The sequence below is a fragment of the Bos indicus genome, chromosome 3 (assembly GCF_029378745.1).
Source record: "Bos indicus isolate NIAB-ARS_2022 breed Sahiwal x Tharparkar chromosome 3, NIAB-ARS_B.indTharparkar_mat_pri_1.0, whole genome shotgun sequence".
In the NCBI taxonomy this organism is placed as follows: domain Eukaryota; kingdom Metazoa; phylum Chordata; class Mammalia; order Artiodactyla; family Bovidae; genus Bos; species Bos indicus.
This window is the reverse complement of record NC_091762.1, coordinates 664,106-691,019: the sequence shown is the minus strand read 5'-3', so window position 1 is coordinate 691,019 and position 26,914 is coordinate 664,106. Positions and strand designations below refer to the sequence as shown.

General features: G+C 35.0%; 1 protein-coding gene across 7 annotated transcripts in view; it reads left to right on the top strand.

Moving 5' to 3' along the window:
• DCAF6 (DDB1 and CUL4 associated factor 6) overlaps nt 1-26,914 on the top strand; it is a 181,580-nt gene that overhangs the window by 82,741 nt on the left and 71,925 nt on the right. For 4 of the 7 annotated variants that reach the window (XM_070782257.1, XM_070782248.1, XM_070782260.1 and 1 more), the window contains exons 6-10: nt 1,166-1,301; nt 3,333-3,547; nt 10,459-10,552; nt 11,805-11,924; nt 13,723-13,983. In XM_070782257.1, coding sequence (XP_070638358.1) covers nt 1,166-1,301; nt 3,333-3,547; nt 10,459-10,552; nt 11,805-11,924; nt 13,723-13,983 — 826 coding nt within the window. Of the gene's footprint in view, nt 1-1,165; nt 1,302-3,332; nt 3,548-10,458; nt 10,553-11,804; nt 11,925-13,722; nt 13,984-25,223; nt 25,395-26,914 lie in introns of all 7 variants that reach the window. The other 3 variants (XM_070782239.1, XM_070782234.1, XM_070782244.1) reach the window with 1 other exon arrangement.

Sequence of the window (26,914 nt, the reverse complement as noted above, 5' to 3'; positions counted from 1 at the left end):
TCTTTTAAGTAGTATTGTACAGTGTAGTTGGATTTAATTTTGCTTTTATAATCAGAAACTTTGTTGTAAAATGAAAGAATAAATAAAACTAATAAGGGCTTCCCTGGTGGCTCAGTGGTAAAGAATCCACCTGACAATAGGTGGAAATGTGAGTTCGATCCCTGGGTCAGGAAGATCCCCTGGAGAAGGAAATGGTAACTCATTCCCGTATTCTTGCCTGGGAAATCTCATGGACAGAGGAGCTTGGTGGGCTACAGTCCATGGGATCGCAAAAGAGTCAGATACTACTTAGTGACTAAAACAGCAACAGTAAGATACTGTTGTATTTTTCCTCAGTAATACTTCTGAAGTCTTTATATGTAAAGTGAACAGATAGAGTATAAAGAAAGCAGGTAAGTAGGGTAATTCTTAAGTACTAAAAATTTAGAATGATGAATGGAATTTGATGAACAAGTTCTTTGTGATAGGAATAAAGTTCTGAGGTCAATAATTAAATGTGTAAAACAGCATAAATGTAACTAAAACACTTGGCTTTTCTGAGAGGAGTGAGGGATTAGCTTATAGACAAAAGAGTATATTAACAGAATATCTTAAGACTATATTTTGGGGATGATAGCCCTTACATTTTCTAATGCTTGTGTAGAGAGAAGTAGTGACATTATCATAAAGCCTGTCTCAGACATAGTTTGTATATATGTGTGTACGTACTTTGATTTTGAACTGGTAAGGAGGAGGATGGTTTTATAAGGTCCTGGTTTTTAAAAATCAGGTCATGATACTTTTATTATATTTTAATAACTAATTAAAATTAAGATATCATGAGTACCATATAATATAATCAATATACTTATCATAGACAAAGGTGGATTATACCTCCATCTTTACTGTCCAGTGGACCAATAATAGCAGGCATTTTTAATGATATTAATGTAATGACATATTGCATAGGAAATATTTGCATTTTTTAGTATTTTTAAAGATAATGTTCATTTTATTCTTAAGTATGGGAATATTTAGGAAGCATGTTGTTTTTTCTGCTTCATTGTCATACCAGCTGAATTAGGATTTCTGAGAAAGATTTTCTTCTAATTGAAGGGAAAATGTTTTAAGTAGATTATTATCTGTTGTACAACTTGTGTAACTGATGTTCTTTTATCTTTTGTAGGATATTTTAATTAACTGCCGACGTGCTGCCACATCAGTAGCTATTTGTCCACCAATACCATATTATCTTGCTGTTGGTTGTTCTGATAGCTCAGTACGTATATATGATCGGCGAATGCTGGGCACAAGAGCTACAGGTAAAAGAACATATATTAGAGAAAATATGAGACTGTATCAGTTCAAGGGATAAATCTTTTTGACCTGTTATGATTTTAAAATTTCTTTAGTTTGACATAAAATTCAGTATATAGAATTTATTTAAATACTATGGATTATTATAAAAAATAGCATTTCATCAAGTTTTTATGACCCCATCAAGGTGATACTTTTGCAGTTTATCACTTTAGAATGTTGTAGCACTACATGTATTAGTTTCCTGGAGCTGTTGTAACAAATTATTATAAATTGGGTGACTTAAAATAAATTTATTCTCTCACATATTTGGAGGCTTAAGGTCTGAAATCAAGGTGTTGCAGGGTGGTTTTCTGTTGGAGGCTGTCTGGAAGAATGTTTTGCCTGTTTTTTTCTTATGTTCTGGAGGTTGCTGACAATCTTTAGCATCCCTTGGCTTTTAAATGTATCAGTCGAATTTCTGCTTCCGTCTTGACATGCCATTCTCTCCTGTGTGTATGTCTGTCTACATTTCCCCCTCATAAGGACACTAGTTAAGTTGTATTTAAGGTCCATTGTAATCCACTGTGACCTCATCTTGATAATTATTACATCTACAAAGACCTTATTTCTAAATAAGATCACATTCTGTGGTTCTTGGTATACATGAAATTTTCAGGGGACACACTTCAGCCCACAACATTTAGCTCTCCTGATTTCTCCTTGCCATCTTTTCAATAGTAAGTGTGGTGGGGAGAAAAGTTTAGGAAAGAACAGTGACTTGTGTGTGTATTAATGTATATCATATGTTCATGCCTACTTCGTGGCCTACCTTCTTACTGTTCAGTTGCTAAGTCCTGTCCAACTCTTTGTGACCCCAGGGACTGCAGCACAGCAGGCTTCTCTGCCCTCCACCATCTCCTGGCATTTGCACAAACTCATGTCCATTGAGTCGGTAATGCTATCTAATCATCTCATGTAGCCTATTTAAAGTACTGTAAATGGTGCTGCAGTACTGAATTTGAATTTGTTCCTTATTTGCTTTGAGATCAAACCACTTATCAAATATTCACTTCAGAGCCAACATCTGTTAGGAATGTCAAGATTTCCTCTCTCTCTCACACACACATACACACCCCATGTATATATAAAGATTTATAAATAAAAATAAAAGTGGACTTGATCATAAATTAACAGTGTTTATCTCAATGTTAGTTTATGTCCAGTGAAAATGGACATACACTATTGAAATGGGAAAACCTGATGGGATCTTTTTTCATTTTTTGCACTGTGATTGAGAAGTCTTATCTATTTGAATATGCATATTTAATGGGAACGGTAGTAATATAATATGAAACTATAGGCCCAACTATCATATCTCAGTGGATGAGACGTGATTGCTGTTTTGGGCAAGGCAAAACCTCAGAGTGCAAGATAATGCAGCTTTGTGGAAATTTAGCATGTTTGGGCCTGGAAAGCACCAAGTGCCAATTGTAACTCTCCCTGTCATATTGCATTATATTGATGACTGTCAAAATTAATTAAAATTAAAGTAATGTTCCCACTCTGTTATTTTATGAGGAGAATTTCACACCAATAAAAAATCTTTTAGTGATATAAAGTAAAAGATAAGTCTTATTAAACAGATACTATACTGTTTTATCTAGTATATTAGTAAATGTCAACTTTCTGATTTACCTTATGAAAATTATCTTAATTTGGAGAATTTTAAGAGATGATTTAGTATGACTCTAATTATAGATCATTTTAAATGATTAAATAGCTAATATTTTGGGGAAAAAAACCACATTGACTTAATCTGGAATTCTAGAAAATCATGAATTCTTTTTGGAAGATAATATAACCTTTATGCTGTATTCTTTTTCATTTTGTTACAAAATCTGACTATTGATTACAGAGTATTTTCCAGAAATAGAATATGATAGCTTGGATTTACTTTGCTACATTAAATACATATCTTATAATTCAGATGAGTTTTTAAAGTGTTTTTCTTGAAAAACATTATGAATTTTAAACAATTTCTTTTTTCTTATTAGGGAATTACGCAGGCCGAGGAACTACTGGAATGGTTGCTCGTTTTATCCCTTCCCATCTTAATAATAAGTCATGCAGGGTGACATCTCTGTGTTACAGTGAAGATGGTCAAGAGATTCTTGTTAGTTACTCTTCAGATTATATATATCTTTTTGACCCAAAAGATGACACAGCACGAGAACTTAAAACTCCTTCTGCAGAAGAGAGAAGAGAAGAGGTAAATTTACTCAGAGCTATGTTCTTTTATTTGATTCAGAAAACATTAATTCACTAACTCTTGGGGCATTAATTCAGTAACTCCTAAATTTGAAGCCTTAAGGGCTTCAAAAAATAGAGTGAGTTTTCACGGCATTTACAGTCTGTGGAGCAAAGACGTGAAACATGCATGAAAGAATGGGAGTAATAAATAAGGAAAAGGTACCCGATGAAAGTATTATATAATATTTTAAAAGAGTAAATGTCTAATAGCAAAATGTTTCTCCAAGTTTATGGATGTATAGCAGCACCAAGAAATAGTACCAGTTCTGACAGTTGCAGAAAAGGTAATTAAAATTAAAAAAAAAATGTGATGTATAAGCTTCCAAGAGACTTACTGTTTATTTCATGCAAAAATATTTACTGTTCACAGGTGGATAGTGGTCCTTCCTCTCTTCTGATTCTGCCTTGGTCACAGTTATGAGCTAGTGACATTTGCACACAGCACAACACATATACAGAATCAGTAGAGGAGGAGCTTGCTGTCTATATATGAATAGTAAATGGTAATAGGTGAAACTCCTATTGGTAGGTGTATGTAAACATTTAGTGCCTTGGAAGTTGATACAGTACATTTTATATATATATATATATGTATGTATGTATCTATATACATACCTATATCTAGCATGCTCTGAGATTTGGTCATGGACAGGGAAGCCTGGCATGCTGCAGTCCATGGGGTTGCAGAGAGTTGGACACAACTGAGTGACTGAACTGAACTGAACTGGTATCTATAGATACCCTTTTCTTCATCAATTTCTAGATACATATATATTATGTTTTGAAAGATAGGTGAAAGAATTATTGTTCCTAAAATGACTTTAAAATTATCAGTCATTTTCTTAGGAAAAGCAGAAAAGTGAAAGTGAAGTTGCTCAGTTGCGTCAGACTCTTTGTGTCCCCATGGACTGTAGTCGACCAGGCTCCTCAGTCCATGGAATTTTCCAGGCAAGAGTACTGGAGTGTGTTGCCATTTTCTTCTCCAGGGGATCTTCCCAACCCAGGGATTGAAACCAGGGAAAAGCAGAAACCAGAAATAATATGTCATTGACAGTACACAGCAGTAGAATAACGTTTGCCTCTTAAGCTTCTTTCGCCTTGTGTTTTTCACTTTGGGTTTTTTTTTTTTTTTTTTTTTTAACATGTCCTGTGTTTAACCATTCTATTCTTTGGATTGTTAACGTCTTTTGAAGTAAACCGTTGCTTTTTATTAATTATCAGTGACTGTTAAGTATTGGTTCACCTCTAACTAATAAATACATTTTAAAGGTACTAAAGAACAACAATGATTTTGTAATTCCTATGAGATGCAAAATTAAATCCAGTTCTTATATTTGCAGGTTGATAGGGTTATAAAATAAAAAAAAAAATCAAGATTACATGTGGCACTATATTTAACTGAATTAAGAAATTTGTGAAGAGAGTATGTTGCTAATGAAAGCTAGTTTTGAGATTAGAGGTCTGATTGAAAACGTAAAGTCTGTTGTTACTATGTAATTTCCTCTTGAAAGAATGAGCTTTAGTAATGTTACAGTCAAACTTTGTGAACATTGTTACATAATGAAAGAGTGGGAAATGCAGAAACATTTTAAGCAAGCCAACTAGCTTTTATGCCATAGAAAACTTAGCCAAAGGATGTTTATATAATCAGAGTGAATGAGGCTGAGTCATGAGCAGTTGTTTTTTTTAACATGTTTTTCTCAGTGTTCTTTGTTGAATTAACTGAATTAAGAAAAATAATTCTGAAAATGGATTAAAGGTATAAAAATTATGCTTATTGTAATGAAACAATTTACAGGTCTGTCTAGGAAAAGAAATTAATAAACTGTCTTCCTCTTAATATAACTATCTTTTCTTTCAGTGTTTTATGTTAAATTCTTTGTAGTAATGTTCAGACAAGCTCTTCTCAGCTCACCAAATAGTTATTTGGTATCTACTGTACTATCTACTGGAGAAGGAAATGGCAACCCACTCCAGTGTTCTTGCCTGGAGAATCCCAGGGACGGCAGAGCCTGGTGGGCTGCCATCTCTGGGGTCGCACAGAGTTGGACACGATTGAAGTGACTTAGCAGCAGCAGCAGTAGTACTATCTACTAAACTTGAGAAAATCAAGGCTGACTGTGACAAAGATATGACCTGTCATTCATGAGTTTGCAAATAAATAGATAAAAGAGTAAGATTTATAAATAAATGTGTGAAAGTTAAATAACATAATTATATATAAGAATTGTTCCATATAAGTAGACCAAAGAAAATAATTGTTTTTAATTGGGAGAATAAGAAAAGTGTTGAGCAGGTTTTTAAAGTATGAATACAAGTTTAATATATGATTTTTTCTTGTGTTTTCATATTTTTATGTAATTCGTAGGGGTCTCTTTTCTATATTATTTCCTTTGAGTGAATGAAAGTTGCTCAGTCATGTTGTGTCCAACTCTTTGTAATCGCGTGGAATACAGTCCATGGAATTCTCCAGGCCAGAATACTATAGTGGGTAGCCTTTTCCTTCTCCAGGATTATTTCCTATTTCCTCTAATAATTTCCCTTTTGCTCCTGCTCCCTTTTTTTTGGCCATGTTGCACAGCATGTGGGGTCTCAGTTCCCCACCAGGGACTGAATCCTGGCTCTCACAGTGAAAGCGTGGCATCCAAGGCACTGGACCACCAGGGGGTTCATGTTCCCCTTCTTTATTTACCATATTCTTTTGTCTTATTCAGATTTTTTTCCACTTCTCATTTTCTTTTATTTTGGTATTCCTTTTTTTCTTTCTATTGTCTTTTCTTTTTTTCTCTCATATCTTTTTGACATTTTTTTCCCCACCTACTTAGCACATTATTGGACTGCTTTGTTGAATCCCATCTCTCATTTTCTCCTGGTCCTCATGATTTATTCCTAAAAGTTTTACAGGTGTCCCCAGCTTTTTGAAAGTTTGCTTCTATATCGCTTTGCTTTTACTGAAGACCTGCATCAGTACTTGATTTCACTGACTAAAACATCCAAAGAGGATTTTCACTTTTACAGAAAAGAAAGGTGAAAAGTGGAAACAGCGCCTATTGATTGTTGCAGTGTGCACCCTGAGTGGCGCTTGGTGCCACCACACTCCTTCCCAGGAGCTACACTTGGCATTTCAGTGTCAAGCTGCCCTGGCTTTGAATTGTGTTTATATCTCAGCATTAAGCTCTGAGTATTGAGTTGTGTCTGTAAACATCTGTGCCTTATCTTGATTTATTTTGTGCATCAGTTAGCAAGATGTGTCTGAACGTAATTGCTTCTTTGTGTTACTCCACTTTGACTTATGAAGGGTTTCATAGGAGCATTCTGCTTTCAGATAGCAGGGGGAACCTGTAACTAAAATGTGTTAGGATTACTTCCCATTCTACCACTAACACTGATCCAAGGCATCAGCACCTCTCCTGGATTATTATGATAGCTTTCTTACTAGGTCCCTGCTTTCATACCACCCTCTCCAATCCTTTAGCTACACAGTAGCCAAAGTAATCTTTGAAGACATAGGTCAAATGATGCCACTGTTCTGATTCACACTCCACAATGGCTCACCACCTCACTCAAAATTGAGGTCTGTACAGTGGCTTCAAGATCTCGTTACCTGGTTCTTGTCACTTCTACAGCTCTCTGCTTTGTTTGCTCCGCTCTAGCCACATCCAGTTACTTATTTACTCAGGCAGGCTAAGTGTGCTTCTGCCTTACAGTTTTTGCATTTACTTTGCCTGAAATGACCTCCTCCAGATTATCTGGATTTCTTCTTCCTTTACCTCTTACAGCGCTTTGCGCTTGTTTTTTTCCTCCATTAGACCCTAGCATACCACATTATTTAGAATTGTATCCCTTAATTCTCTGGTACTACCTATCTCCCTTTTCTACCTAATTTTATTGTATAACACGACTTTCTCTGTATATTTTACTTGTTTAATTTCATGTATTTTGTAAACTCTGTTACATTGAGAATTTTTCTATGTTTTGTCTGTTGATCTTGCCCTGATACGAAGTGTAGTGGCTGACACATAAAAGGTGCTGAAAAATTTTTTATGGAATTACTGACTGAATATCATTTTCAGAGTTTTTTATGGAATGACTGACTGTACCATTTTCAGGACTGTAGATTATTTCGCATATCTCAAAAAATCAAACTTGAGACTGTTTTTAACTTGAAGATCTTGTTCCAGATATACTTGCTGAGACTATAGCATCAGTTCTTTGCCTGTATAATAGAAATTTCTCTCTTGTAACCATGGAACAGAGCTCTAGTTTATTATTCTAAGTACAGTTTTTATACAGGGTGAGGCTCTCTCTGGAAATGATTATTTGTCTGACATTTAAACAACTACCACACTAGGCATCTTCTAATTTTTCCTTTTCACACTTGTGACTTCCTCTGCAGGTTTTGTTATTCTCAGTTGCTTTTAACCATACTTATATATAATATGGAATATTTTAGAGGGGTTTCTGTTTCCTTTGCTGAGAATGGAAAGTCCCCCATTTCCCCACTACCCCACCCCACTCCCGTTCTCCTTGTTGCTCAGTATCATTTCCAGGAGAAAGTAGAAAATTTACCACTAAGCTATCACTAAATTTCTATCAAAACTTGCTAAATTGTGTGGAGGAAAAAGTGAATGTTATGTTAAAATATAAGGGAGTGACCCACAACACTGGAGAAAATATTTACAAATCATACATCTAGTTTATGATTTAGAATCTAGTATCCAGAATATGTTATATAAAGAACACTTGTTACTCAACAATAAAAAGATAAATATCTTAATTAAAAATTGATAAAGAATTTGAATAGACGTTTCTCCAAAAAAGATATACAAATGGCCATTAAGCACATATGGAGATGTTTAGCATCACTGATCAAAGCCACAGTGGGGTACCACTTCATACTTACTAGATTGACTAAAAAAGCCAGTGACAAGTGTAAGTGTTCATGAAAATGTGGAGAAATCAGAGCCCTCATACATTACTGGTAGGGATATGAAATAGCACAGGTGCCTTGGAAAACAGCTTGGCAGTTCCTCAAAATTTAAACATGGAAGCTATCATATGATTTGGCAATTCCATGCTAGATTATATACCCAAGAAAATCGAAAACATGTCCCCATAAAAACTTGCGTGTATGTTCATAGCAGCATTAGTTACAATAGCCAAAAAGTGGAAAGAGCTCAGTTTGTATCAGCTGATGAATGAATAAACAAAATGTGGTATATTTAAAAAGTAGAATATTATTGAGCCATAAAAGTAGCGATGAAATACTGATACATGCTGCAGTGTGGATGCACCTTGAAAAATACTGTGCTAAGTGAAAAAAGTAATACACGATGACCACATATTATATTATTACACTTCCATGATGTGTCCAGAATAAGCATATCCATAGAGACAGAGTAGATGAGTGATTGTCAGGAGGTGAGTTGAGGGGCAAGTGGGGAGTGATGAAAATGATCTGGATTAGTGAGATACAAGTATCTGCATAGGTTTTGTGAATATATACTACTGATTTGTCTGCTTTAAAAGGATAAATATTTTAAAAAGGGTAAATATTATGGTATGTAAATTATACATCAATAAAAAGATGTTAAAAATGTGAAAGTTAAAGGGAGTGATTAAGAGTGTCAGATACCATCAACATCAAATAGAATCTCTAAAAGGTGCCATTCAAATTGGAAATTGATTTTTGATCATTTTATCATTGATCATGGAACTTAGCAATTGATCATTCACTGGTGATATGGGTGAGAATTCAGTGGAAAAATGAGTTGACTTCAGTGAATTGAGTGAAGAGTGGTAGATAAAAATAGAATGAATACAGACTTTTTAAAAGAAGCTTGACAGTAAAGCTTCAGAAAGCATGAGAAAAGAATAAATGCTGAATAGAAATAGGGAATGGCAGTGTTTTACCTATTAGAAATGATAGGAACCTTTAGTACATTGTGAGGAAGAATCAAGAAAGAAGAGAGGAATGTAGGTATAGAAATAGAATAATTATTCAAGGAATGAAATAAAAAGCACAAATAGAGATAAGGCTTAAAACAAATGATCCATCTCCTGAGAAAGATTGGAAGAAATTAAAAAGTAGATATAGATAAGTTTATGGAATGAAATTGAGGAAATTGATATCATTTCTATAGAACTGACTTTGTTTTTTTCTGAAGTAGTAGGAAAAGTTAGTAGCTGAGAATGAGAACAACAAGGTAGAGTAAAGACACTGAGGTGAGTAATGGAGGTTGGAATAGATGCTGGGGGGAGAACCAGAGAGCGTATTGTCAGTAATAATAATAAAATAATGGTTACTCCTATTGCCAATTAGGTGTGTAGCTATTTTACCTACACTATATTTATCATCATAATAGAAAACTTAGGCTTAATGCAGTTAGATAACTTTTCCCTTGTCAGTTGAAAGATGATGGGATTTGATATCACATTTACACGATTTTAAAGTTACATTCAGTCTTTAGGTTGAAGATACTAAGTATAGGCTGTCAACATCAATGGATATTTATGGCTGTCTTTCATACTTTGATTTTTTGTTGTTGTTTAGTCACTAAGTCATGTCCAATTCTATTTTAACCCCTTGGACTATGCCCTGCCAGGCTCCTCTGTCCATGGGATTTCTGAGGCAAAAATACTGAAGTGGGTTGCCATTTCCTTCTCCATGGGATCTTCTCAATCCAGGGATTGAACCATGTCTCATGCGTTGGCAGGTGGATTATTTACCACCGAGCCACCAGGGAAGCCCCGTATTTTGATTTAGCATCTCAATAAATAAAGTAAAAAAAAAAAAAAAATGGGAAGAATCTATTAGACTTACAGCGTGCTTTAAGAATTCAGCAAACGAGTTTTCTTCTCATCTTTTAGTTACGACAGCCTCCAGTTAAACGTTTGAGACTTCGTGGTGATTGGTCAGATACTGGACCCCGAGCAAGGCCTGAGAGTGAACGAGAACGAGATGGTAACTATACTTTGGTCAGCTTTTTAAAAATTAATATTTTAGCTTGTTTGCATTTTTTCACTGTATAAGTGATATTGTAACAAACATCTTTGTACATATATCTTTGTACATGAACTTGTGCAAGTGTGTCTTAGGATGAAATCCTAAAAGTGGAATGTGTGGGTCACTGGATAAGTGGATTTTAATATTGATAGTTATCAAATTACCCTCTGAAAAGTATATACTATTTTGCATTCCCACTGAAAGTCTAAGAATACATTTTTTGCCACAGCAAGATTGGGTATTATCAAACTTTATAATTTTTGCCTTTGTATTTGCTATAGAGAGAATTGAAAACTCCCAGTTTCCAATCTGAGAGTTTTATAAGAGCACATAAAAAAATTTTTTTTCCCCTCCTATCAGATGCCTTTGATAGGCATTAGAAACTACTCTTTGGGAGTGTTAAGATGGCACATTTAAAATAAAAGTAATGTTTGTGATTTTGTATAATAAATGGGTCTTATTCTAATTTCTGAAATCTTTTAAGATCAAAAGCATATTTTCCAATATATTAGTGTTTGTATTATTTGACATCATATTTTAAAATATAAAGCTACATTATATAAAGGTAATAAAGTATAGAATAAATTCTATTTTCATAGAAAATACAAAAACAGCTTTTATTTTAAATTATATTATTGTAGAATAGAAGTATCACAGTTTCAATTTGATGGGATAGTAAATTTGAAAATGCCCTTGGGACTACTCAAATATTTGAAGGAAGAAAAGAGGGGAGGGAAAAGATAAAATATTTTCTGGTTTCAGTTAATTTCAACTATATGTAATTTGCAGTAAATGATGATGAATATAAATTCAGTTTAAGGGAATTTAAGTGAGAGGGCAAACCTTCAGTTTAGGGAAATTTAAGAGAGAGGTCATACTTTGTTTTTAATCTGTTCAACTTAAAATTCATGAGCTCTTCCTATCTGTGTACTCTTAGGCCTAAAGATGTGGGTTGGGGTAAGGGTAGGACTGTGGAAGTAACTAAGGATTGGCAAAGATGTAGGAGGAACTCAAAATACAGATGAGAGTGATTCATATATACATTTACTATAAAATGTGATGATAGCCCTAGTAGCTTTACATATGCATTCATATAATTTATTTAAGCAATTTGATTTTTCATTGCTTTCACTTTAAAGGCCTTCAAATATAGGTTTTTACATTAATGAAAGGACTAAGTTCACTGATAAGACCTGTTTTGTTATCATAGGAGAGCAAAGTCCCAATGTGTCATTGATGCAGAGAATGTCTGACATGTTATCAAGGTGGTTTGAAGAAGCAAGCGAAGTTGCACAAAGCAATAGAGGACGAGGAAGATCTCGACCCAGAGGTAATTTTCATTATTAATTAAAGCTACCAGAAAGCTTGCAAGAACTATTTTTTGAAGTCAGTTTTATTTATATTATCTAATGTATACCATGTTTTATATCCTTAGTGATCATAAAGTTCTTATTGTATTGTGTGGAACAGTAGAGGTCAAAGGGTGTTGGGTATAATTGTTCGTTTAGGTTCCTCTTGACATAGCCCTCATTGTTTGCTTTTCTCAAGTAAAGTAAGAGAATCTGATATTCTGCCTTGTAAGTCCATTTGTATGTATTCTGAGAGTGGATGTAGGTTAAACTCTGTGGATAAGTAAGTTTTATGTAATTGAATAGTTTCTTCTTTTGGTTATTTATATACAATGGTTATTAATTGCTATTTCTGGCATTAGCTGACCTATTTTCATATTTTGGTTTACTACTTTCCAGCTGTAATTATGGTCTTTGATAAGTTACCTATCTCTGTCAAAAGTCAGGAATATGAAAGTTAATTCCTACTTGCTTTAAGTCCCAAAATGAAAATTTCTATTAAATTTCATTTAAAAATGGTTCTGTATAGAACAGTCTTATGGACTCTGTGGGAGAGGGAGAGGGTGGGAAGATTTGGGAGAATGGCATTGAAACATGTAAAATATCATGTAAGAAACGAGTTGCCAGTCCAGGTTTGATGCACGATACTGGATGCTTGGGGCTAGTGCACTGGGACGACCCAGAGGGATGGTATGGGGAGGGAGGAGGGAGGAGGGTTCAGGATGGGGAACACGTGTATACCTGTGGCGGATTCATTTTGATATTTGGCAAAACTAATACAATTATGTAAAATTTAAAAATAAAATAAAATTAGAAAAAAAAAATGGTTCTTGTTAAATTCTGCATATATAAACTTAAAAAAATTTCTTAGACTATGGATTTGCTTAAGGGTTATCACATTTGTGCTTAAATTTAAACTAAGATATATTTAAATCAAGATAATTAAAGGAAAAAATTTATATTCTGTATTAGCATCTTTTAAGACATGAACTTGATTAATTCATTCTGTATCTTTCTTTTAATAATATGGATTTGAAGCAAAATCTGGGAAGTTTTTAACATTTATTGAGTATTCTTAATTATTCTGTTGCAGATAGCACAAGGCCTGCCACAACACATTGCAGACACTCAAGCCTTTTAAAATCATGATCGCATCATGTTGTTCAGTGGCTAAAGCGCTGCTGCCAGTGAAGTGGGAATTGGGAACTTAATCCCATTCTGACCTAATTTAGCTTTACTCTTGTTAATAAAATTTTTCATTAAATATTTTCCTAAGGATACTATTATGTTACAGAGTGGAAATATATTAATATAAGTCCCTTATCCTTTCATTGTTGTTGTTCAGTCACCAAGTCGTGACCAACTCTTTGTGACCCTGTGGACTGCCATATGCCAGGTTTCCCTGTCCATCTATTAAATCAGAATTATCATCTTCAAACTTAAGGAACAAGACATTATTTATAGGCATCTTGCAAGCTGTTAATAGGCATCTTGCAAGCTGTTATTTAGCATTGTCTAAGTAAAGCTGCGATATTGAGCATTTTGCTTGGAAGGTTGATTATTGTTAACAGGAATGTGCCATAGGTAGGTTTTTTACCCCTGTTAATTAGCATGTTTGATTAAGGTACCAAACCACCAGTGGGTGCTTTTGATATCCTGAAATTATCTATTTCTCTATGTATGTGTGTGCACATATATTTCTTGAACATCTCTCTTTAGAGGAGTTAGTTTTGGAAAGCATTTAGTATTTCAATTTGTATTACAATGTGTTTTTTGAAGGTGGGACGAATCAGTCAGATGTTTCAACTCTTCCTACGGTCCCATCAAGTACTGATTTGGAAGTGGGTGAAACTGCAATGGAAGTAGATACTCCAGATGAACAGTTTCTTCAGCCTTCTACATCCTCTACTGTGTCAACTCAGGGTCATTTGGCATCATCTTCTACAGAAAGCCCTCATTCTACTTCTTTGCTGTCTTCTCCAGACAGTGAACAGAGGCAGCCTGTTGAGGCATCTGGACACCGTACACATCATCAGTCTGGTGAGGATGTTATTCTTTAAATAGGCTGTGATTCTTCTGATGATTTTTGATAATGAAAACTTTTTAATGGGTTATTTTGAAAGAAACTGAATTATATCAACTTATTCTTGCTGGAAAAAATGATCAAAATGACATGTAATATATGAATATGTAAAAACAGAATTCAAGCGTGCCTCACTTGCATGAATTTTATCACGTAGCAGGAAACTGCAGTTTACCCAAGACAATTCTTTATAAAATGTAAGTATCAGAAGACAGTGTTTAGACACAGTTTAATGTATTGACTTAATGATTGTTGGCTTTAGTGAAGATATAGCCCTGGTTATTATTAGTTGCTTTGTATTTATTTATTTTTTTATGATTTTTCTTCAAATCATGAAATACTTTCAATACATTCTTTATGGTGAATTTTATATGGTCTTTTGTCATCTATATATGCAATTTACCAAAAGAATTATTTCTCCTTTATTTACATGAAAAAAATTTTAACAGATCCTTGTCTTCTTGGTATTTGATGTTAATGAAAAAAAAATCAACTTCTAAATTCTACTAAAATTGCATTTTCTTTTCAGTATTCCTCATGTTCACACACCCCTTCTCCATGGAATGTACTACTGTTTACATCAGTAATCTAGCATATATGTCTGTAGTTTACTTGGCATTTGAACTGTATACATGTAATTATAATAACCAGTAAGATGTTTATTCATATTTTTCTTTGGGATTTTTAAGGAAGTATTTTACTCATATATAATAAAAATATTAGCAACTAAAGATACAGCTGGGAGGCCTAAGCTAAAACCTATAAGAAAAATTCCTAACAGCTTTCCTAACTGCCAGATTTTATTTTTATTTATTTTTAAAATTTTATTTATTTATTTATTTTTATTTAAGTTTATTCTTGCTTCTCTGAAATTTGATACCAGATCACCAAATATGAGGTGTTTTAAATTAAGCACTTTTATCAGTATATCCCAGTTTTGGTAATTTATTTCCAGTTTCTATGGGAATAAAAGCCAGTCAGTTATATGACAATTAAATAATAGATGAGTAAAATTTACCTATAAAAATAAGCTAAAGATGAGCTATACAATTGGGTTTTCCACATTCTCTGTATATTCTTGAAATATACAATATTTCAAGTTATGGGAAAATAACATATTTGGAGGGTTTGGGAAGCTGGGACAAAATCAGCTAAAATTTTGCTTTCAAAAACAAGTAAAATTGGTAAAAATAAGAGTTTTTAAAGTGATAACATTCTTGGGAATAATCTTAAAGAGTCTGATCAATTGTAAGTTTGATCACAGCTTAGCAAGAAGATTGTCTATCTCATTTTCATGTTCCACTGAATCTTAACTGATTGCAGTTGTTTCTTTAACACATTTCTGAGTATACTATTTCGTAGGGAATTTCATTTTTCCTTTTTGTCATAGATTGTTAACACATTCTAGTACTGCATTTCAGATTATTAAATCCTTTTTAATATTTGATGTAAGTGTTAGATACTGTAGTCATTGAATCATTGAAGAGAAAAAAACATTTTAGTAATGATCCTATGACATCGAACATTACTTAGCACTTCTGTCTATAAGTTTTCAAAGAAAGATAAAGACTTTTGACTGGTAGATTATGGAAAGAATTTTGGCTGACTAAACTAAGGAAAATGGAAATATTTCCATGTTACCAAGATAGTATTGCTACTGAGGAAAATGATTTGATGTTAGATGTAACATCTAAAGATTATGTCTCTGATTGTTTTGACAATAGGCCTTAGCATTTTAACAATAAGGACTTAATGCTGTTTATGTTGTGTTTTTTTTTTTCTCAATCTTTTATTCAGTTCTAAGTCCAGATGGGTTTTTGGGTAGTAGGAATTACCTATATTGGAAGGGAGTGTCATTCTATTACTGTCTTGCATAGAAATAGAAAAAATGAAAACGTAGGCTTCTTGCTTTTACTGTGAATATCTATTTTAAGTGTTTGTATCTTTCATTTCTGTCCCTTCCTTGTCTTCTGTCACTTTTGCTGGGGTGAAGGAGAGGCCCAGTGGGAATGTGGGGACTTGCTGGGCAGCACTCCATCTCATTGAACCAAATTATTTGCCTTCTCTTGGTCTGCAACTGAGTCACTGAATGTTCGTGAGGAATTATGTGACCACAGACTTCATTGGGCACTCCGCACTGTGTTAGAACAGTCTGCAACTGTCACACCTTACGTCTATCAGACTTTCAGCACTACACTTTGTCCTCATCCTAATCCCTAGCCGATAACCTTCTTTCATTCATAGTAGGGGGAAAAAAGCATTCACTTTCCTACTTTTGAATCTCTCAGCTTTCCAGCATCTGTACTCACATTGTCTATGACAGAAGTGGTCACATTGTGGGAAGAAGTGTATCTGCTCCTAACAGAAGCTAACCAGTGCAGTTTCTATCTCTTTCCATCTTTTCAAGGAGTTTGCTCCTTGTCCTGCATCTTTATTATTACCTTTTCTGGTGAATTTTTCCTTTCCACCTCAAACATGCTCTATTATTCTCTTTTCTTAAAAAAAAATCTCTTAATTGTCCCACATTCCCCTCTAGACTCATGTCTTTGCTCCTTTTATAATCAGACTCTTCATAAGAGTAGCTGACATGTACTGTCTCCTTTTTCTTACCATGTTCCACTTATTTACCTACCAACCCTAATCTGCCTTTTAACTTCCTTTTTCACTGAAACTTTTTGTCAAAGTCACTAGTGACTTCCATTTTGCCTCAAAAGTATACTTCTTTCTTTTAACCCAGTTGTATTTAGCACAGTCTGTCACTTCTTTCTTGAAGCACTTTTGTTTTTTGGCATCTGTGATACCACTTTTGCCTATTTAACTTTTATTAGCATCTCTGGCTGGTTTTCAGTAACCGTTGTTGATATTTCTTATTCGATAATTATTTGTCAATGTTTTAGTGGAACCCCGTAGCCTGTGCTGTGTTCTCTACATGCACTCTGTCCTTCATAAAATTATATCAATTCCTGGAGCATTTAATATCTCCAAATGTATACTGACAATCTGATCTTCTACCCTGAGTTGCATACTCCTGTGTCCAACTGATTATTTAACACTTTGTTTTGGTTATCTTTGGACATCTTGGGTATAATATGTCTAACTATAATTTATCTTCCTACCCTTCCTATCTCACTGATCTCTTTAATCTTGATAATTTCATATCTTAGTAAATTATAATTACTGCTTATTTGCTTATTTTAACAGACTATGGGTTACTGATTCCTTGCATTCCTTCATGTCCCTCACCCAATTCATCATCTGTTTTCTCCATATCTAAGATACCCTTTACTTCTTTTCATCTTACTGGATTGGCCAAAAAGTTCTCTCATGTTTTTTGCATAAGATGTTATGGAAAAACCTGAATGAACTTTTTGGCCAACCCAGTACTCTTATTCCCTTATACTTTATTGTCCATGCAGCAGCCAAAATGAGTATTTTAAAATATTAGATCAGATTATGTAACTTTGCCATCTCAAACTCCTCAAAGACTTTTGATTGCATTTATAAATATAAATAAAAGAGGAAAAAGAACTGAATCTTTATGGCTGGTGCCTTGTTTGCCTTTCTAGCCTCATTTCATGCCATACTCTGTCTTCCTAATGATCATTACACTGTAGCTATACTGATTTCAGTTCAGTTCCTTGAATATGTCAAGCTTTCTTCTGCCTCTTTCTTTTGGATTCTGAGTCTTTGTAACAAACTTACTGATCTATGTACTTGAGAAGCTCTTCCCTTGGCTCTTCCTTTTTTTTTCAGTTCTCAGCTCAAGTGTCACCCAAGGGAGGTCTTATATAACTCTCATAGCTAGATTCATCTTCCTTTCCTTCCTTCCCCCAAATTTTATTATGTCTTGTATAGCCCTGTTTATCTCCTGAAAAGCACTTACTAGAATTTGTAATTATTTTATTTTTTATTGATTTGTTTATGACTATTTTCTCATTAGAATATGCTCTCATAAAGACAAGAGATTTTATCTATCATAAGCCTCTTAAAGATACTGTTAAGTCCTTTAAGCTGATATAACCTATGTAAGATATATTTAGCTATTTGATAGTCTTTATAGTTTCAGTTCCATTTCATTCATTCTGGATGTTTCCAGTAAGCTTCACAAATTTGATGATATCTTCGACTGAAGCGACTTAGCAGCAGCAGCAGCAGGGAAGATGCTGTGAATAGATATCCAGTTATTTATTGTTTTTGGATTCATTATTTGCCCTTGGCTTTCCAGACAACATAAAACTGGATACTTTTTTCTTACTTTGTTCCAGAAATATTTTATGGTAACTTATGGAAATACTTGTAAAAAATCATTTTGGTACATGATGAAATCAGGACAGGTAAAAATAAATATGGGTAGAAGAAAAAATGGAGCCACAGTGACATGAATATATAAAGTGCATACCTGAAGAATAATATATCTAGAGGGGGCCGCTGAATTGACTTTGAGTTTTGTAGCTGAATTAGGAAGATAATATACTCAAGTGGAATTTGAAGTCAGTTGGTCACTCTCTTTTTAAAATTTGAATTTCTTCACCCTTTGTATTCTTGAATTTTATTTTTATTCACATAGACTATTTGAAACTACATTCTATATACATAGCACAGAATCTGATTAGACATTATGATTCTTATTCATGGTCTTTTCTTGAATATTTAACAAAAGATGGTGCTTTTGAAAATATGGTTATTAGATTACCTATATAAAGACCAGAAAGATATGAATATGAGCTGAAATTATATAAGGTTAAAATGAAATCTTCATAATTTTATTTATAAAAAATATTTCAAAGTAACTACAAAATATTTTTTTCTTTCTCAATAATGCCTGTCAGACATCAGTTTTAGTTGTTTCTCAAACTAAGCCTTTGTGTGTTGTTTGTAATTTTTTCCCATGATAAGGAGCTTCTTGTAATGAGTGAGTGTTAAATGAGACAGTCATTCCAATGTGTTATACTTTAATTACCTCCTTTGGTCTTATTTTAATTTAAGAAAGAGAAGGTGGTTTCTTTGGATTGGGTAAGGAATATCAGTACATAAAAAATTTAGTTTGTGGGGGGCTCACCTTGAGAAGTGTGTCACCTAGAGGATCCATGTGTTTCTAATTAATGGACCCCTGCTAAGAGTCGAACATGACTGAGCGACTTCACTTTCACTTTTCACTTTCATGCATTGGAGAAGGAAATGGCAGCCCACTCCAGTGTTCCTGCCTGGAGAATTCCAGGGATTGGGGAGCCTGGTGGCTGCCATCTGTGGGGTCGCACAGAGTCGGACATGACTGACGCGACTTAGCAGCAGCAGCAGCAGACCATGAGAATTGAATTTTTTTATGATAGTACATAATGACTTATGTGTGGATTCCTGCTTATTTACAGATTTCTGTCTTGGCTCAGGTTTTGACATTTATTTAGATCTATTCAGAATCTTTATGTTGAAAAATTCCTGGGGAAGTAAAAACTGTGTAGTATAGCATAGCAAAGCAAACTTTTCAAAGCTCAGATAATCCAGTGTACAGTTTCCTTTAAAGGGTCAGGGTCTAGTCAGATGAGATATATGCAATTTAGAGAGTAGAAAAAACTGGAAATAGTAGGTTAATGAACACTTTGGGGGAACTAAAGAAGAGATCAGAGGAACTTGTAAATCAGTAAAGGAATGACCAATTCTGATTTCCGAGATAGCAGTGAATGGTGACATGAAGTGAGATCTTAGTTCCCCGCCCAGGAATTGGATGTGTGTAGCCTGGCCTCCCTGGTGACTCAGTGGTAAATAATCCATCTGCAATGCAGGAGACGCGGGCTTGATTCCTGGGTCAGGAAGATCCCCTGGAGGAGGTCATGGCAACCCACACCAGTATTCTTGCCTGGGAAATCCCATGGATGGAGGAGCCTGGCGGGCTGCACACACAAGAGTTGGATACAACTTTATGATTAAACAACAACAACAAAAAGCCTGGATGAAAACCCAAAATCCTAACCATCAGACCAGCAAGGGCTCCTGGCTAGAAGCAAGTTTTCCCTGGCTCTTGCCCCCATTGAAAAATGCCTTTCTCATGGAGGCAAAACTGTTAAAACAGGTACAAAGTTTATTATTAGAGACACAGCACAACAAGTGAGAGAGCAGGCAGAGAAATGGTTTAGTTAAAATTGAAGTAAGGCAGAGACGCACACCCTGAGAGATCCTCCCTAATGTGGAGGAGCACATTTAACTTCCTAAAGAGGAAGTTAAATCATTTATGTAGAGCAGTTCTTCCAGGTCTGTATCTTTGGCCAATTACCTGGTTTCTTTTTCCACATCTGACCTTCTTTAGGACCCTCTCCAACACACGTGCACAATTTTTTCCAAAATGATTTCCAGCCCAGAGGCCAGCGGGTGTCCTGTGGCATCACACATTATGGGTTGGTACCCCCTCCTTTTGACCCCTGAGGAGCCTTTTTGAACATGCTCAATGTTTCTCTTGCCCCAAGGATAGATAATACTCGATCTCTTGATCTTTTCCTCACCAGGGTTTAGCCCTTCTCTGTTTCTGCCATGGCTATTGTCTAAAGTGTCCTCAAGGAGACAGTCAGGCTATTTACCCAATTTCTGTTGTTATGTCTGTTTCTAAAGGAGGCTGATTGTAAATATCTAACCTACCTCCCGTCTCAGGAAATGCAAATAGGAATCTAATTTTAAGTGTCCAGCCTGAAGCCCATCTTTTTAGCCCCAAGAAATGTAAACATGAGGCCAGTTGTAAATACCTAGCCTGGAACCCATCTATTTCCTGCCTCTGTTCTAGGAGGAAAAATACTCAAGGATCACTTGGACAAAGGAGCAAGTTGGGAGTGATAGCAAGCAGATAAAGTACCACCAAACTACATGTAAAAATAATCCAGCATCCAGGACAAAAGAACCTATATATTGGAAGAGAGGCAGGACTGGAGGTTACAACCAGATGGACTTTCGTCGGGGCTGTGCTGTGCTCTGTTTAGTTGCTCAGTCGTCTCTGACTCTTTGCGACCCCATGGCATGTTTGTAGCCCGCCAGGCTCCTCTCTCCATGGGATTCTCCAGGCAAGAATACTGGAGTGGGTTGCCATGACCTTCTCCAGGGGATCTTCCCAACCCACGAATCAAATCCAGGTCCTCCCACATTGCAGGTGGATTCTTTATCGGCTGAGCTTACGTATAGTTTATTGTTGTTTTACATCAGTAGGAATTGTCATTATGGAGACTTGCCTAGATTCTTTAAAAACAAGAAGAGTAGAGTTAGTAGTTACTATCAGGAGATGGAAGTACAAATTTCCCATTAGCAGTTCCTGGCTCATTGTTGAGCAATTTTTGTTGTTGTTGTTACTGTTTTTAAAATTAAGCCCAAAGATACTTGCTGTATTCACTTTTGATTTTGGCTAATGTTAGCAAATACTAAGTCTCCAAGCATTTATTCATATCACAGATGGTATATGTTTGTTTACACATTTTTAAAAGAATGTAATATATTTGTATCTTCCATGCCTTTAATATTTCAAACTGCTAACAGTACTATTTGCTCAGACTGGCATTTCTGCTTGGAATTTTAATTCAAAATTTGCCTTTCCTATTTAGCTCTGTGATGACTTCTTTCCCTAACCTCATTTTTTTTTTTTTTTTTTAACTTTTAAACATACAACCAGCCTTGTAAGTAAGCAAACAAATCCTTCTTTAAAAGGCACTGGGAGCATTGAATTAATGTTCATGACATTATCATAACTAAATCTTAATTTTCCAAGTTATAGAACATCGCTGCTTATACTTAGAGCCTGCTACAATAGATTTGCTACATTATCTGTCTTGTGGGTCAAGGATGGAGACTCATATCCCCATAAAACATTTGTCAGTGCAAGAGAGATGGTTTGAAACAACCATGAAGTTGGATAAATATTTTGTGATTTTTTTTTTTAAGCATAATTTGATGTCTCCATTATCTCTCTCTTTATAGTAATTTCTTGTGAAGTATAAAATGACAAACTTCCTGGCTGCATAATAATGCTTTATTTTATATTGCTAAAAGTGTTACTACTATGCTGACAATAACTATAGAATATGTATATACTTAAAAAGAAGATAGAATAATATTGAGCATTACAATTTATTTGTTAGTGAATACTATCCTACTTGATATGGAGAACTTTCTAGGAGGAACTGGCAGTAAAAGACTGATGATACTTGAGTTGTGAAATGTTAACTGCCAGTTGAATAAAATCCTTTATAAATAGAGGATATGGTAACAAAGGTTAGTATTTCTGGCATGATTGATTCTGAAACAATAAACCAAATTTGCAGTCTTATAATCTATATAAAAGAAGCTGAAGAGTGAAAAATCTGACTTAAAATTCAACATTCAAAAAACTAAGATCCAGTCCCATCACTTCATGGCAAATAGATGGGGAAACAATGGAAACAGTGACAGACTTTATTTTCTTGGGCTCCAAAATCACTGCAGATGGTGACTGCAGCCATGAAATTAAAAGACCTTTGCTCCTTGGAAGAAAAGCTATGACCAACCAAGACAGCACATTAAAAAGCAGAGACATTACTTTGCCGACAAAGGTCTGTCTGGTCAAAGCTGTGGTTTTTCCGGTAGTCATGTATGGATGTGAGAATTGGACCATAAAGAAAGCTGAGTGCCAAAGAAGTGATGCTTTTGAACTGTGATGTTGAAGAAGACTCTTGAGAGTACCTTGGACTTCAAGGAGATTCAACCAGTCCATCCTAAAGGAGACCAGTCCTGGGTGTTCATTGGTAGGACTGATTTTGAAGCTGAAGCTCCAATACTTTGGCCACCTGATGCGAAGAACTGACTCATTTGAAATGACCTTGATGCTGGGAAAGATTGAAGGCAGGAGGAGAAGGGGATGACAGAGGATGAGATAGTTGGATGGCATCACTGACTCAGTGGACATGAGTTTGAGCAAGTTCTGGGAGTTGGTGATAGAGAAGGAAGCCTGACGTGCTGCAGTCCATGGGGTCACAAAGAGTTGAACCCGACTGAGTGACTGAACAGAACTGACTAACTGAAAGTTATTTGGTAATTTATATAATTTGCTGTGTCACTGAGAGAAATTCCATGTACTCCATACATCAAATCTACAACTAATTTCTACCCATACACTTGGTAGTACATCCACTTTATTAGAGTGGATGAAATTTTTATGTAAATGTCTAAAGCCAATTCCTCCTCTTATTTACTGCAGCTCATCTCTTTTGGTCTACTCAAGGACGTCATTCCTGCATTTGCCCACTTCTTCTTATCTTCTCGCCTCTTTCTAATTAAGTATATATCCGTCAGTATACAAACATATGTAGTCTGTCTCAAACTAAAACAAACCTCCCTTGATTCTCTTCTCCCACCAACAGTCAGCCAGTTTCTCTTTACCCCATTCACAGCAAAACTTCTGGGAAAAGTACATATGCTTTGTCCCTCTCCTTCTTTACTTCCCTTTTGTCTTGAACCTGTTCCAGTCAGGTTTTGGCCTCTGTGACTTCACTGAAATGGCTCTTGTCAAGCCATTTTCTTTGTGGTTAGTTCTTGGTTAGTGTCTTTTTCATTGAATCAGGAGACACAGCTGCTAACTTTATCCTTCTTGAAATACTTTGATCCCTGAGCTTATAGAAATTGGTTCACTCACTCCTCTAATCTCCTTTTTGCATTCTCCTTATTCTTAGTATTCTTCCCTTCAGTTTAGTTCTTAGACTTCTTTATTATTTCTTACTCTTTCAGTGACTGAAAGTAACATCGTCATTTTTGCTGCTGCTGCTAAGTCGCTTTAGTTGTGTCTGACTCTGTATGACCCCATAGATGGCAGCCCACCAGGCTCCTCTGTCCTTGGGATTCTCCAGGCAAGAACACTGGAGTGGGTTGCCATTTCCTTCTCCAACATTGTCATTGACATCCAGATTTACTGGTGAATTCTAACCAGTATATATATTATACTGTGTGTCTGTATATATGTGTGTGTGTGTGTGTGTGTATTTATACAGTATATATTATAGTGAGTCCCTACTCGGTTTCTCCATTTGGATACTAATTGTTTTCTTAAGTACTACTTCCTCCTCCTCTGCTCTTCCCTGTCACAATAAATGGCAAGTTCATTTTTCCTGTTATCTACACTGAAAACATTGGGATCACTCTACATCCAAGCTATCAGCAAGTTTTTCTGCCATTACCTGTAACATATATATATTCCACATCCAGATACACTTCCCCTTCTGAGCATTTGTACTTTTTTCTTTGCCTGGAACAGTTTTCTTCCAGATACCCGTGTGGGTCACTCCCTTACATCCTTGAGGTCTTTATTGAAAAGTCATCTTAGGAGAAGAATCCTTCCGTGATGACCGTATATAAAACAGCAGCCAGTTCCCCCTCTGTCTTCATCACCCCTGTCTTACCCTGCCAGTTTACTTCATGGCACTTATCCCCACTTGACACATAGAAACACATACAAATACACTGTTGTATGTTTTTTTCTCAGAACACACCAGTAGGGACTGTTTTTTTTTTTTTCAATTTTTACTTATCCCAAGAACCTAAAACAATGCCTTATAGTTAGGTACTCAGCATTCTCTGCACAATTTCGTGTTATACTATTTTTTATCTATGGCCACTGCTTCAGATGAAGTATAAGAAAATGTTAAAGATTATGTAAATATTATTCATCTTAAAAGAAAAAGCAAATGATAATTCTCACATAAAAAGAAACATTTTAGCTGAAAAATATGTAGCTTTTACTTTTTAAAGGTCTCTCTACTAATAAATGTCAAGGATTGTTTCCAAATGTATTAACTTTTTCATAATCTTAATTATTATGTGATTGAAATTTGTAGTTTTTGTATATAGGTTAAATGAGATAACTGATATTTTCTAATTGTTGTAAAAGGAGATGCAATTAGGAATGTTCACTTTTAAATGTTTTGTTATGAAAGATTTTACTTACACTCTGTATAATTACATAAATATTCTTAGAGAACTCTGTCTTATTCATTGTAGTTAAACAGAAACATTTGGGTATATAAGTGTCTGTAGTTTATCATAATTTAATGATCAGTAATTTTTTATGAGTAGTTTGCTTTTAGTATTCCTCTGTGAGATGTGTTTTATTTATACCCTTCTCTCTTTAAAGTATAATTGTATTCTTACTATTTTCTGTTTTATTACTATCTTTTCATCTTTCTTTTCCTATCTGTATCAGAATTTCTAAGGGGGCCTGAGATAGCTTTGCTCCGTAAGCGCCTGCAACAACTGAGGCTTAAGAGGGCTGAGCAGCAGAGGCAGCAGGAGCTAGCTGCGCGTACCCAGCAACAGCCTTCCACTTCTGATCAGTCTTCTCATGAGGGCTCTTCACAGGACCCTCAGACTTCAGGTTATTAATATCAAGTGTCCTTAAGCAGCTGGTAGAGTTTTTTTGTTTGTTTGTTTTTAACCCTGCTGCTGTGTATAAGATGCTTCTCTTTTCCCCTTCCAAAGAAAGCTGATGTGCCTGAAGCTTTTCCCTTCATTTCTAGTGTATGGTGAAATTTATCATCATGTGTCTAGAAGGACAGATTGCCAACAGCACTTGCTAGCAAGGCAAATATAAAATAATCTCTTATTTTATTTGTAATTTTAGAGAAGGGCAAATATTTATTACTTCTACAGTTAATGAGCTACCCCATCTAATAATCTAGTGAATTTGGAGCCTGCATTGATATTTCTATTGATATTTCCTGTATGTTAAAATGGTATCTGTGCTTATGGCTCCTAGCTCCTCCTCTTTTTTTTTTTTTTTGCTTTGAGAATTAACCAGTACTTCTGTTACCACATAAACATAGTAATGCTAGATTTTGGCCAATACTCTGCTTCTGTAATCATTTGAAAATTTTCAATATTTGCTTTCATAGTCCTCCTACGCATAATCAACTTTCTCATATGTGGGACAGGAAAAATACTCTGGTTTTATGTTCCTGTTCTTAATATATAAAACTCTGATAAGATAGTAATAATCTGTGCCACTCTCTTTTTCAATGAGTATTTTAGTGGCTCACTTTTTTTTAACAGCCAAAAAGCTTGTGATGCTCAGTAAACATCGCTTGAAAGAATTAGTGAAAGACACAGCATAAAATAATTTGTCAACTTAATTCTTTCAAGAAAGATAATAAATACACATCCTATACTATAGTTACTATAGTAGGTGCTGTCATACTAATGAAATTTACTACTTTGACATACTTTATTTTGCCACTCTAAGGAGTGATGAGTTGGGAGTTAATTACTTTGAGAACTCTGACTAAATTACTTGGAATTAATCTGTATATTGTTAGAACTGGATACCTCTTCTTTATAAATAAGTATCTGTTTCCACTAAGTGCTGTGGTAACAAAAGCATATTATACAATACCATGGTGAAATAAAATAGATTTAAATAACTGCAATATAGATGTGATGTTTGGAACAAATTTTGGACCTGATTTTTAACTTGCTGTTATATAAATAGAATATCAGTGAAGCAAAGATATTTTTCTCTTTCTCATTTTTTTTTAACCATAGAGCAATTTTTTCCCATACATTAATAAGAAAGTTTGAATAGATTATAGTTGTAACATTTAGTATTAAGACATTTTGCTGTGATTTTGTGCTGTACAGCACAGGGCTTCCCTGTTGGCTCAGTGGTAAAGAACACAGCTGCCAATGCCAGAGACATGGGTTTGATCCCTGGGTCAGGAAAATCCCCTGGAGAGGGAAATGGCAGCCCACTCCAGTATTCTTGCCTGGGAAATCTCATGAACAGAGGAGCCTGGTGGGCTGCAGTCCATGGGGTTACAGAGTGGGAGGGACATGACTGAGCACACACACATGCTTAGCACAGGGGTTTTAAAAGTAAAAATATACAACATATAAAGCAAT